We start from the raw sequence: 13,971 nt of genomic DNA, 5'->3' as shown, positions 1-13,971 counted from the left end.
TGTTCAGGGGGCGGGGCCAAATGTGGACGGATCCGGCCCGCTGGCCGTAGTTTGGGGACCACTGTTGTTGTTGCTGGTAAAAAGCCAGTGAGGATTACCTTTATTTGCTTTATTTACATTTCATATCATCTGATTTTATTTGAGCCTTTTCATTATGTACATATATATATATATATATATATGTAAATATATAAATATAATTTTAAAGATGTATTTAATTATATATATATATTTATATAATTCTATATATAATTGTATACATACAATTATTTTTATAATTGTATATATAATATATATATATATATAAAATGATATATATAAATATATATAATTATATATAAATGTATATATATGTCATTTTGTATGTATAATTATATTTATATATGTGTTTATAATTATATAGAATTATATTTCTATGTATAATTATTAGGGCTGTGAAACGATTAAAATTTTTAATCGGGTTAATCACAGCTTTTTGTGGATTAATCATGATTAATCACATATTACCGATATTCTCGGTATATTTTGTGAGAACATAGAGATTTATGACAAAAGACGGATATATACATTTATACATTCTTCTATACAATGGTGCTGCAACTCAGCAGTTATTTAGCAGTTTTCTTCCATATGGAACATTAATACATCTTCATCCTAAACAGAATGTTTAACCCTCCTGTTACCTTTCGGGTCAATTTGACCCCATTCAATGTTTAATGTCGGTGTTCTTTGGGGTCAATTTGACCCCAGGCTGTTCACTGTCAAACATATAAGAAATATCAACTTTTTTATTTATTTAAAGGGCTATTTAGGTAGTCAACAAACAAACATAAAGTACCTCACACTTAAACTTGGGAAGCAATATTAATTCTAATAATTTTCTGGAGGTTTTAATTGCTGGGGTCAAATTGACCCCGAGGGTAAAATATGTTAGTAAATGTAAAGGTAACAGGAGGGTTAAACAGAACATGTTTCTCTTGTTTGTCAACCATTAACTCCACCATGATACAATCTAAAGGCCTCTGGTCTTCCTCTAGCAGCTGCTGAGGCAAACTGACTGTGTGGGTTTTCTTCATGAGAACATGTCAGGGGGCGGGCCAATCTCTTTAATGTCATGCGATCTACCGACACTACGCCGCGATCGACTGGCAGGTCGCGATCGACGTGTTGAGACCCCGATCTACAGGAAGTAGAAGTCGTCACAAGGTTTCCGGAGGTGAACCTGCGGAAGGATCATTACGATGAACAGACCGTCTGCATGAGAGCGGACAGAGTTCAGATTGAAGTGGTGGATTGGAAGCTCATTCTGCAAGTGACTTTTGTTTCGTCCCGACGACCAACAACAGACGGATTGGAAGCTCATTCTGCGCATGCGTTAAATGCGTTTAAAAAAAACTAGTTAAACCTGTAATTGAATAAACTGAGTTAACGCGTTATTTTTCACAGCACTAATAATTATATATATACTAATATATATATTATGTCAAATAATATATGAATTTATATAAAATGATATACATATATAAATATCTATATCTAATTAACAATAAATATGAATTTTTTTGTTGTAAATTTAAATACATACATATATGTATGCAATGAAGCTTTGTTAAAAAAAGAATTTAAAAAAAGGTATATGTATATATATATATACATAATTATATATATAGTTAAATATGTATTTATATTATTATTATATATAAATAATTATATACATACACACGTATATTTTGTTAAACAAAGCTTCATTGATATATATACATATTATACATATATATGTATAAATGTATGTATTTGTATTTATAAAATGCAAAATCTATATATATCAATATATATACACACATATATACAGGACTGTCTCAGAAAATTAGAATATTTTGATAAAGTTCTTTATTTTCTGTAATGCAATTAAAAAAACAAAAATGTCATGCATTCTGGATTCATTACAAATCAGCTGAAATATTGCAAGCCTTTTTTTTTAAAAATATTGCTGATTATGGCTTACAGCTTAAGAAAACTCTAAAATCCTATCTCATAAAATTTTAATATTTCCTCAGACCAAGTAAAAAAAAAGATTTATAACAGCTGAGTGTTTGTCAAGGCTCAGGAAACCCTTGCAGGTGTTTCCAGTTAATTAGACAATTCAAGTGATTTGTTTAATACCCTACTAGTATACTTTTTCATGATATTCTAATATTTAGAGAAAGGATATTTGAGTTTTCTTAAGCTGTAAGCCATAATCAGCAATAAATCAGAATAAAAGGCTTGCAATATTTCAGTTGATTTGTAATGAATCCAGAATGCATGACATTTTTGTTTTTTTAATTGCATTACAGAAAATAAAGAACTTCATCACAATATTCTAATTTTCTGAGACAGTCCTGTATATAAATATAGACAATATATATATATATTGTAAATGATCTCCGGCAGATGAATTCTAATAATAAACTCACCCTCCCTCTCCCGTGGCATGTTCCACAGCGAGTTCTCCCACAGCCGTTACACTTGTGACACAACTGTAACACACACACACACACACACACACACACACGTTGATAAGCAGGACGCCAGCACCAAACCAGAGAAGTGGGCGGAGCTTCACCTTCACCAGGGACGAGTGCGGCACGCGGAGCTTCTCCACGCGGTCGCTGAAGGCCGGCGGCAGCGCCAGGGGGACGTCCCACGGGGGAGGACTGGCCCCGAACTGAGGGCCGTCCACCAGCTGGCCTGCTGGGGGGGGGGGGACATGTGGGTGTGTCCTCATACAACACAGGGATCAGGTTCTCCTCGTGGACCTCGTGTTACCGTTGTAGGGCTCAAACTGCCAGGCGCTGGTCCTGGTCTCGGTGAAGGACTCCAGGCGATACTGCAGGAGGACAGAACACTCTGGATGCAGGACTCTGGACTCTGGGTTCTGGACTCTGGGTTCATGGACTCTGGGTTCTGGACTCTGGGTTCATGGACTCTGGGTTCATGGACTCTGGGTTCTGGACTCTGGGTTCATGGACTCTGGGTTCTGGACTCTGGGTTCTGGACTCTGGGTTCATGGACTCTGGGTTCTGGACTCTGGGTTCATGGACTCTGGGTTCATGGACTCTGGGTTCATGGACTCTGGGTTCTGGACTCTGGGTTCATGGACTCTGGGTTCATGGACTCTGGGTTCATGGACTCTGGGTTCATGGACTCTGGGTTGTGGACTCTGGGTTGTGGACTCTGGGTTGTGGACTCTGGGTTCATGGACTCTGGGTTCTGGACTCTGGGTTCATGGACTCTGGGTTCTGGACTCTGGGTTCTGGACTCTGGGTTCTGGACTCTGGGTTCATAGACTCTGGGTTCATAGACTCTGGGTTCTGGACTCTGGGTTCATGGACTCAGAACCAGAACCGGTGTCCAGCTGGTCTGGCTCCTACCCGGTAGACCGTGATGGGCTTCAGCTCTTTGAAGACCAGGTTCCTGGCGGGTTTGGAGCTGTACCTCCACTTAGAGTCCACGAACCTCAGCAGAGCGTCTCGGGCCACGGCCTCCGACACCATGGGGACCCTGGAGGGTCTCACACACACACACACACACACACACACACACACACACACACACACACACACACACACACACACACACACACACACACACACACACACACACACACACACACACACACACACACACACACACACACACACATTCATGTACGTGTCTGGAACACAGAGCTCAGCCTCTCTGGGGGTCTGAGGGTTCTACCTGACGTTGGGCACCAAGGTGTTCTTGTTGAGTTCAGGTTGGGGGGTGTAGGCGGGGGGGGGCGGGTACAAGGGGTCAGCATCTGGAGGAGCACAAGAACATGCATGGAGGTTGGTGCTGCTGCCCCCTGTGGACTAAAGTGGTAGTGTTGGTTCTGCCCCCTGTGGACTAAAGTGGTAGTGTTGGTTCTGACGCCCCCTGTGGACTAAAGTGGTAGTGTTGGTGCTGCTGCCCCCTGTGGACTAAAGTGGTAGTGTTGGTTCTGCCCCCTGTGGACTAAAGTGGTAGTGTTGGTTCTGCCCCCTGTGGACTAAAGTGGTAGTGTTGGTTCTGCCCCCTGTGGACTAAAGTGGTAGTGTTGGTTCTGGCGCCCCCTGTGGACTAAAGTGGTAGTGTTGGTTCTGCTGCGCCCTGTGGACTAAAGTGGTAGTGTTGGTTCTGCTGCCCCCTGTGGTCTAAAGTGGTAGTGTTGGTTCTGCTGCCCCCTGTGGACTAAAGTGGTAGTGTTGGTTCTGCTGCCCCCTGTGGTCTAAAGTGGTAGTGTTGGTTCTGCTGCCCCCTGTGGACTAAAGTGGTAGTGTTGGTTCTGGTGCCCCCTGTGGACTAAAGTGGTAGTGTTGGTTCTGATGCCCCCTGTGGTCTAAAGTGGTAGTGTTGGTTCTGCTGCCCCCTGTGGACTAAAGTGGTAGTGTTGGTTCTGATGCCCCCTGTGGTCTAAAGTGGTAGTGTTGGTTCTGGCGCCCCCTGTGGACTAAAGTGGTAGTGTTGGTTCTGGCGCCCCCTGTGGACTAAAGTGGTAGTGTTGGTTCTGCTGCCCCCTGTGGTCTAAAGTGGTAGTGTTGGTTCTGCCCCCTGTGGACTAAAGTGTTAGTGTTGGTTCTGCCCCCTGTGGACTAAAGTGGTAGTGTTGGTTCTGGTGCCCCCTGTGGACTAAAGTGTTAGTGTTGGTTCTGCCCCCTGTGGACTAAAGTAGTAGTGTTGGTTCTGCCCCCTGTGGTCTAAAGTGGTAGTGTTGGTTCTGCCCCCTGTGGACTAAAGTGGTAGTGTTGGTTCTGCCCTGGACTAAAGTGGTAGTGTTGGTTCTGCCCCTGTGGACTAAAGTGGTAGTGTTGGTTCTGCCCCTGTGGACTAAAGTGGTAGTGTTGGTTCTGCCCCTGTGGACTAAAGTGGTAGTGTTGGTTCTGCTGCCCCTGTGGACTAAAGTGGTAGTGTTGGTTCTGCTGCCCCTGTGGACTAAAGTGGTAGTGTTGGTTCTGCCCCTGTGGACTAAAGTGGTAGTGTTGGTTCTGCTGCCCCTGTGGACTAAAGTGGTAGTGTTGGTTCTGCTGCCCCTGTGGACTAAAGTGGTAGTGTTGGTTCTGCCCCTGTGGTCTAAAGTGGTAGTGTTGGTTCTGCTGCCCCTGTGGACTAAAGTGGTAGTGTTGGTTCTGCTGCCCCTGTGGACTAAAGTGGTAGTGTTGGTTCTGCTGCCCCTGTGGACTAAAGTGGTAGTGTTGGTTCTGCCCCCTGTGGACTAAAGTGGTAGTGTTGGTTCTGCCCCCTGTGGACTAAAGTGGGAGTGTTGGTTCTGCCCCTGTGGACTAAAGTGGTAGTGTTGGTTCTGCTGCCCCTGTGGACTAAAGTGGTGTTGGTTCTGCCCCTGTGGTCTAAAGTGGTAGTGTTGGTTCTGCCCCCTGTGGTCTAAAGTGGTAGTGTTGGTTCTGCCCCCTGTGGACTAAAGTGGTAGTGTTGGTTCTGGCGCCCCTGTGGACTAAAGTGTTAGTGTTGGTTCTGCCCCCTGTGGACTAAAGTGGTAGTGTTGGTTCTGGTGCCCCCTGTGGACTAAAGTGTTAGTGTTGGTTCTGCCCCCTGTGGACTAAAGTAGTAGTGTTGGTTCTGCCCCCTGTGGTCTAAAGTGGTAGTGTTGGTTCTGCCCCCTGTGGACTAAAGTGGTAGTGTTAGTTCTGCCCCCTGTGGACTAAAGTGGTAGTGTTGGTTCTGCCCCTGTGGACTAAAGTGTTAGTGTTGGTTCTGCCCCCTGTGGACTAAAGTGGTAGTGTTGGTTCTGGAGCCCTCTGTGGTCTAAAGTGGTAGTGTTGGTTCTGCCCCCTGTGGACTAAAGTGGTAGTGTTGGTTCTGGCGCCCCCTGTGGACTAAAGTGGTAGTGTTGGTTCTGCCCCCTGTGGACTAAAGTGGTAGTGTTGGTTCTGCCCCCTGTGGACTAAAGTGGTAGTGTTGGTTCTGCCCCCTGTGGACTAAAGTGGTAGTGTTGGTTCTGCCCCCTGTGGACTAAAGTGGTAGTGTTGGTTCTGCCCCTGTGGACTAAAGTGGTAGTGTTGGTTCTGGCGCCCCCTGTGGTCTAAAGTGGTAGTGTTGGTTCTGGCGCCCCCTGTGGACTAAAGTGGTAGTGTTGGTTCTGCCCCCTGTGGACTAAAGTGGTAGTGTTGGTTCTGCCCCCTGTGGACTAAAGTGGTCGTGTTGGTTCTGGCGCACCCTGTGGACTAAAGTGGTAGTGTTGGTTCTGATGCCCCTGTGGACTAAAGTGGTAGTGTTGGTTCTGCCCCCTGTGGACTAAAGTGGTAGTGTTGGTTCTGCCCCCTGTGGACTAAAGTGGTAGTGTTGGTTCTGCCCCCTGTGGACTAAAGTGGTAGTGTTGGTTCTGGCGCCCCCTGTGGACTAAAGTGGTAGTGTTGGTTCTGCCCCTGTGGACTAAAGTGGTAGTGTTGGTTCTGGCCCCCTGTGGACTAAAGTGGTAGTGTTGGTTCTGCCCCCTGTGGACTAAAGTGGTAGTGTTGGTTCTGGCGCCCCCTGTGGACTAAAGTGGTAGTGTTGGTTCTGCCCCTGTGGACTAAAGTGGTAGTGTTGGTTCTGCCCCCTGTGGACTAAAGTGGTAGTGTTGGTTCTGCCCCCTGTGGACTAAAGTGGTAGTGTTGGTTCTGCCCCCCTGTGGACTAAAGTGGTAGTGTTGGTTCTGCCCCCTGTGGACTAAAGTGGTAGTGTTGGTTCTGCCCCCTGTGGACTAAAGTGGTAGTGTTGGTTCTGGCGCCCCCTGTGGACTAAAGTGGTAGTGTTGGTTCTGCCCCCTGTGGACTAAAGTGGTAGTGTTGGTTCTGCTGCCCCCTGTGGACTAAAGTGGTAGTGTTGGTTCTGCTGCCCCCTGTGGACTAAAGTGGTAGTGTTGGTTCTGCTGCCCCCTGTGGTCTAAAGTGGTAGTGTTGGTTCTGCCCCCTGTGGACTAAAGTGGTAGTGTTGGTTCTGCCCCCTGTGGACTAAAGTGGTAGTGTTGGTTCTGCTGCCCCCTGTGGACTAAAGTGGTAGTGTTGGTTCTGCCCCCTGTGGTCTAAAGTGGTAGTGTTGGTTCTGCCCCCTGTGGACTAAAGTGGTAGTGTTGGTTCTGCCCCCTGTGGTCTAAAGTGGTAGTGTTGGTTCTGCCCCCTGTGGACTAAAGTGGTAGTGTTGGTTCTAGTTGGTTCTGCCCCCTGTGGACTAAAGTGGTAGTGTTGGTTCTGCTGCCCCCTGTGGACTAAAGTGGTAGTGTTGGTTCTGCTGCCCCCTGTGGACTAAAGTGGTAGTGTTGGTTCTGCCCCCTGTGGACTAAAGTGGTAGTGTTGGTTCTGCTGCCCCCTGTGGACTAAAGTGGTAGTGTTGGTTCTGCTGCCCCCTGTGGTCTAAAGTGGTAGTGTTGGTTCTGATGCCCCCTGTGGTCTAAAGTGGTAGTGTTGGTTCTGGCGCCCCCTGTGGACTAAAGTGGTAGTGTTGGTTCTGGCGCCCCCTGTGGACTAAAGTGTTAGTGTTGGTTCTGCCCCCTGTGGACTAAAGTGGTAGTGTTGGTTCTGGTGCCCCCTGTGGACTAAAGTGTTAGTGTTGGTTCTGCCCCCTGTGGACTAAAGTAGTAGTGTTGGTTCTGCCCCCTGTGGTCTAAAGTGGTAGTGTTGGTTCTGCCCCCTGTGGACTAAAGTGGTAGTGTTGGTTCTGCCCCCTGTGGACTAAAGTGGTAGTGTTGGTTCTGCCCCCTGTGGACTAAAGTGTTAGTGTTGGTTCTGCCCCCTGTGGACTAAAGTGGTAGTGTTGGTTCTGGCGCCCCCTGTGGACTAAAGTGGTAGTGTTGGTTCTGCTGCCCCCTGTGGACTAAAGTGGTAGTGTTGGTTCTGCCCCCTGTGGACTAAAGTGGTAGTGTTGGTTCTGGCGCCCCCTGTGGACTAAAGTGGTAGTGTTGGTTCTGGCGCCCCCTGTGGACTAAAGTGTTATTGTTGGTTCTGCCCCCTGTGGACTAAAGTGGTAGTGTTGGTTCTGCCCCCTGTAGACTAAAGTAGTAGTGTTGGTTCTGCCTCCTGTGGTCTAAAGTGGTAGTGTTGGTTCTGCCCCCTGTGGACTAAAGTGGTAGTGTTGGTTCTGCCCCCTGTGGACTAAAGTGGTAGTGTTGGTTCTGCCCCCTGTGGACTAAAGTGGTAGTGGTGGTTCTGGTGCCCCCTGTGGACTAAAGTAGTAGTGTTGGTTCTGCCCCCTGTGGTCTAAAGTGGTAGTGTTGGTTCTGCCCCCTGTGGTCTAAAGTGGTAGTGTTGGTTCTGCCCCCTGTGGACTAAAGTGGTAGTGTTGGTTCTGCCCCCTGTGGACTAAAGTGGTAGTGTTGGTTCTGGTGCCCCCTGTGGTCTAAAGTGGTAGTGTTGGTTCTGGCGCCCCCTGTGGTCTAAAGTGTTAGTGTTGGTTCTGCCCCCTGTGGACTAAAGTGGTAGTGTTGGTTCTGCCCCCTGTGGACTAAAGTGTTAGTGTTGGTTCTGGCGCCCCCTGTGGACTAAAGTGGTAGTGTTGGTTCTGGTGCCCCCTGTGGACTAAAGTGTTAGTGTTGGTTCTGCCCCCTGTGGACTAAAGTAGTAGTGTTGGTTCTGCCCCCTGTGGTCTAAAGTGGTAGTGTTGGTTCTGCCCCCTGTGGACTAAAGTGGTAGTGTTGGTTCTGCCCCCTGTGGACTAAAGTGGTAGTGTTGGTTCTGCCCCCTGTGGACTAAAGTGGTCGTGTTGGTTCTGGCGCCCCCTGTGGACTAAAGTGGTAGTGTTGGTTCTGCCCCCTGTGGACTAAAGTGGTAGTGTTGGTTCTGGCGCCCCCTGTGGTCTAAAGTGGTCGTGTTGGTTCTGACGCCCCCTGTGGACTAAAGTGGTAGTGTTGGTTCTGCCCCCTGTGGACTAAAGTGGTAGTGTTGGTTCTGCTGCCCCCTGTGGACTAAAGTGGTAGTGTTGGTTCTGCCCCCTGTGGACTAAAGTGGTAGTGTTGGTTCTGGCGCCCCCTGTGGACTAAAGTAGTAGTGTTGGTTCTGCCCCCTGTGGACTAAAGTGGTAGTGTTGGTTCTGCCCCCTGTGGACTAAAGTGGTAGTGTTGGTTCTGCCCCCTGTGGACTAAAGTGGTAGTGTTGGTTCTGGCGCCCCCTGTGGTCTAAAGTGGTCGTGTTGGTTCTGGCGCCCCCTGTGGACTAAAGTGGTAGTGTTGGTTCTGCCCCCTGTGGACTAAAGTGGTAGTGTTGGTTCTGCCCCCTGTGGACTAAAGTGGTAGTGTTGGTTCTGCCCCCTGTGGACTAAAGTGGTCGTGTTGGTTCTGGCGACCCCTGTGGACTAAAGTGGTAGTGTTGGTTCTGATGCCCCCTGTGGACTAAAGTGGTAGTGTTGGTTCTGGCGCCCCCTGTGGTCTAAAGTGGTCGTGTTGGTTCTGACGCCCCCTGTGGACTAAAGTGGTAGTGTTGGTTCTGCCCCCTGTGGACTAAAGTGGTAGTGTTGGTTCTGCTGCCCCCTGTGGACTAAAGTGGTAGTGTTGGTTCTGCCCCCTGTGGACTAAAGTGGTAGTGTTGGTTCTGGCGCCCCCTGTGGACTAAAGTAGTAGTGTTGGTTCTGCCCCCTGTGGACTAAAGTGGTAGTGTTGGTTCTGCCCCCTGTGGACTAAAGTGGTAGTGTTGGTTCTGCCCCCTGTGGACTAAAGTGGTAGTGTTGGTTCTGCCCCCTGTGGACTAAAGTGGTAGTGTTGGTTATGGCGCCCCCTGTGGACTAAAGTGGTAGTGTTGGTTCTGGCACCCCCTGTGGACTAAAGTAGTAGTGTTGGTTCTGCCCCCTGTGGACTAAAGTGGTAGTGTTGGTTCTGCCCCCTGTGGTCTAAAGTGGTAGTGTTGGTTCTGGCACCCCCTGTGGACTAAAGTAGTAGTGTTGGTTCTGCCCCCTGTGGACTAAAGTGGTAGTGTTGGTTCTGCCCCCTGTGGACTAAAGTGGTAGTGGTGGTTCTCCAGAGCTCATCACTCTAAATGGAAAAACATTTTTAAAAAGCAGGAACCAAAGACTCACCTCCTCCTTTGTGGTCCTGGTATCCATGTATGACATCCAGCCAGCCAGCAGGGGGCGCTGTAGGGCCCTCCTCTGGAATGTTGGGGTCAAATGCCCCTGTGAGGAAGAGGAGGAGGTCACAGTTCTTCACTGTGTTCATCCGTCATGCAATGAAACGTTAACCAGGAGACAACGACGACACAAACACGCACTAAACAAAAGGAATCCGCCTCCACATACCTGAGGAGCTGCTCTGAGCCAGTTGGCCCCGCCCCCTCCCATTGCACAACAAGCTGCCCCCCCCCCCCCCCCCACCACGCCCTGTGAGTCCGCCTTTGTTTCTTGAGGGTTCATGACACCATGAAGGCAGTCGCATGTTCCCGGCTCGGGGGCGTTTGATGCGTCCGCCCCTTGTGGAAAACAGTGGAAATAAAAGTCTCGGTTTCTATGGCGAGATAGGCTCCTCCCCCTCACTGCCTAGTCAAAAGCCAATGGCGGCGCCTCGTTCCCGTTTGAAAAGCTTCCAGCTCACCACCTTCGTCCCCGAGCTACTGAGCGCGTGCGGCTCTCCACTCGCCCCGGGCCGCTTATCACTGCTGCATGCTGGGTAAACACATCCACGGATGAGGAGCATGAGATCCGGGGGGAGTCACTGGAGAAGTGTTTCCATGAACTCTGTATTTGCATTGGAGTTCTAGTTCAATGTGTTTTAATAAAGTGCGTCTGCTTCTTCTCGTGAAAGAAGAACATCAACACACGACCGTTGGAAAGTCTGGAGTCACGTAGAAATGTGAACGCACTGTTTTTCCAATGAAAACCCTTGAAACCCTTTTGATGTGAGCGCAGCGGAAAACAGTTATGCTGGTGGGAGAAGCTATAGAACTGGCCTTCCTTTCTCAACATTAATATTTACAATAAAAATCATTATTTATAACCTCGTCAGTGACTCTATTTTATATTCATGTTGAATTCACTTGATGAATGAGTGAGCGTCGTCATGGAGACCGGCCCGGTCCGCTGACCTGCAGCGTTGAGCGGTCGTCTGTATTTAACGTCTTTATGAACCGCCGACGCAGCGGTACCAAACACACACAATGGTTCCCATGGAAACACGTCACAGGTGACATGAGCACACACAGAACCTCCCCGGACCAGAATAGCACGAGGAGGAGTTTCCCTGGAAAGATGGAGAGAGTGTGAGAACCGTGGAGGAAAGTCATGAAGAGAGAGAGGAAAGAAAGAGAGAACAATGGGTCACAAATACCCAGAGACGGTGGCCCGCAGGGGGCAAACCCACCCGCTACACCTGGACGTATCACTCTACACATGTGTGTGTTTCCCTCAGGTTTATTGTTTCTATGGTTTTTGGGGGATTCACCTAAATATGTTTACGTCGTGTTTTCATGTTTTTATTGTAAATCTATGAAATATCGGTTTTTTTATAGTATTTTTTAAATGTGTATTATTTTATAACATTTTGCTCACATGTTTTTAGTTCATGTTTCAAAGTGTTTTGTCATATGTTTACAGAACATATTTATAACTTTGATGTTTTATAGTTTAAAAATGTATTTTTACTGTACAGATTAGTGTTATCTCTGATTTATTATTAAACAGGGATCGCACTTTGTCATATGTTTTACAGATTTCTCCCTTTCCTTAATTTACAGTATTTCTATTGTGCATATTTTATAAAGTATTGTGGTATTTCTACTGCACATATTTTATATTGTTTATCGCATTTTGATTGCATATCTAATATTATTTTACCTATTTTCTAAAGATTTTTTAGAATTTATCATAACATAGAAATACGAGATAATTACAATAATTTTTACAATTCTGAAAAAACTTTTCTATTTTTCATGAACATTTTTTTCACAGAAATACAAGATAACAATAATTACTATATTTAAAGACACCATTTTTTCAATGATTTTTTTCTCACAGAAATACAAGATAAAAACAATAAATATTGTAATTCAGAAAAAAATCCGTTTTGTGATAAAACTATTTTTCCAAAAAATACGAGAAAATAACAATGATTATTATCATTTAAAAAAACTGATGTTTTTATGATGAAAACTTTTTTTTAGAGAAATACAAGATAACAATAATTAGTATATTTGAGAAAATCTGCTGTTTTTATTCAACTTTTTTTCACGAAAATAACATTAATATTTAAAATGTAGGAAAACAGAAATTTTGTAATGAACAATAATTGTTATAATTCTGGATAAAAAAATTTCTCCGAAACAAAAACAAAAACAACTGAGGAAGTGAATGGAACTCAGTCCTGAAGGCTGGTCCCAGTCAACCAGTCAACCATTAAACCAGTCAACCATTAAACCAGTCAACCATTAAACCAGTTAACAAGTTAACCATTAAACCAGACAACCAGTCAACCAGTCAACCATTAAACCAGTCAACCAGTTAACAAGTGAACCATTAAACCAGACAACCAGTCAACCATTAAACCAGTCAACCATTAAACCAGTCAACCAGTTAACAAGTGAACCATTAAACCAGACAACCATTAAACCAGTCAACCATTAAACCAGTCAACCAGTTAACAAGTGAACCATTAAACCAGACAACCAGTCAACCATTAAACCAGTCAACCAGTTAACCAGTCAACCATTAAACCAGTCAACCAGTCAACCATTAAACCAGTCAACCAGTCAACCATTAAACCAGTCAACCAGTTAACCATTAAACCAGTCAACCATTAAACCAGTCAACCAGTTAACAAGTGAACCATTAAACCAGACAACCAGTCAACCATTAAACCAGTCAACCAGTTAACCAGTCAACCATTAAACCAGTCAACCAGTCAACCATTAAACCAGTGAACCATTAAACCAGTCAACCATTAAACCAGACAACCAGTCAACCATTAAACCAGTCAACCATTAAACCAGACAACCATTAAACCAGTCAACCATTAAACCAGTCAACCATTAAACCAGTCAACCAGTGAACCAGTCAACCATTAAACCAGTCAACCATTAAACCAGTCAACCATTAAACCAGTCAACCATTAAACCAGTCAACCATTAAACCAGTCAACCAGTCAACCATTAAACCAGTGAACCATTAAACCAGTCAACCATTAAACCAGACAACCAGTCAACCATTAAACCAGTCAACCATTAAACCAGACAACCATTAAACCAGTCAACCATTAAACCAGTCAACCAGTGAACCAGTCAACCATTAAACCAGTCAACCATTAAACCAGTTAACCAGTCAACCATTAAACAGTCAACCAGTGGGCGTTGAACTTAACCCAGCACACGGTGTTTAACACTCTTCTGCAACAAGTTTAAACAAAACCGGAAACAAACAACAAATATAAAAGTACCCCCCCCAGCACACGGTGCTCGACGGGGCTCCCACCCTCTCCTCCCCGGGGGGTTTAGGGTTAGCGCGTGTTTCGCTCACCGAGGTCTTCGTCCTGGTCGCTCATGTCTCTCTCTCTCTCTTTCTCTCTCTCCCTCTCTCTCTCTGTGTCTCACTCTCTCTCTCTCCTTGGAGGGGAAGAAGCTCCGCGACGTGAAGACAACAAAGTCCCGCGCTGCGTCAGTTGCTGCTTCCGGTTGGGCCTCTTAGAAGTAAAAGCCCAGCCTTCACGGTAATAACGGTAATAACGGCCAGGTCAACAGAAATAACAGGTCATTTAATTCCATCATTAATGAAAATAAAATGAATGAATAGAATTGTTTAACAAATATACCGGTAATATAACATATACATGAATACATAGTAAATACATATTGCATATTAGTATCTTCCTACATCTTAGTCTGACATCCTGATTCCTGTTTGTTCTCAATCAGCTGATTCATTCGTCTCAAATGGACTTTTGGAACGATACAAAATATTGTGGGATCTGTTTTTCTCTCAGAATCATATTTGCCTTTATTTAAACTTCTTTTGTGTAAAGACTTGTTT

The 13,971-nt window shown here is 45.8% G+C and overlaps 1 protein-coding gene across 9 annotated transcripts in view; it reads right to left on the bottom strand.

Moving 5' to 3' along the window:
• Positions 1–13,572, bottom strand: part of ssuh2.1 (ssu-2 homolog, tandem duplicate 1) — a 24,499-nt gene extending 10,927 nt beyond the window's left edge. For 5 of the 9 annotated variants that reach the window (XR_008834455.1, XM_056437830.1, XM_056437833.1 and 2 more), the window contains exons 1-6: positions 10,039–10,247; positions 3,742–3,823; positions 3,414–3,543; positions 2,809–2,869; positions 2,606–2,733; positions 2,457–2,519 (exon numbers count right to left, since the gene is read on the bottom strand). Coding sequence is in view for 8 of the 9 variants with exons in the window: in XM_056437830.1 (XP_056293805.1) it covers positions 2,457–2,519; positions 2,606–2,733; positions 2,809–2,869; positions 3,414–3,543; positions 3,742–3,823; positions 10,039–10,177 (603 nt within the window). In the remaining variant the exon portion in view is untranslated. Of the gene's footprint in view, positions 1–2,456; positions 2,520–2,605; positions 2,734–2,808; positions 2,870–3,413; positions 3,544–3,741; positions 3,824–10,038; positions 10,248–13,461 lie in introns of those variants that run through there. The other 4 variants (XM_056437831.1, XM_056437837.1, XM_056437832.1 and 1 more) reach the window with 3 other exon arrangements.
• Positions 13,573–13,971: the final 399 nt, after the last annotated feature.

Source organism: Pseudoliparis swirei, chromosome 18 (assembly GCF_029220125.1).
Source record: "Pseudoliparis swirei isolate HS2019 ecotype Mariana Trench chromosome 18, NWPU_hadal_v1, whole genome shotgun sequence".
NCBI lineage: Eukaryota > Metazoa > Chordata > Actinopteri > Perciformes > Liparidae > Pseudoliparis > Pseudoliparis swirei.
The sequence above is the reverse complement of the archived record's forward strand: the minus strand, read 5'-3'. Positions and strand labels throughout refer to the sequence as shown.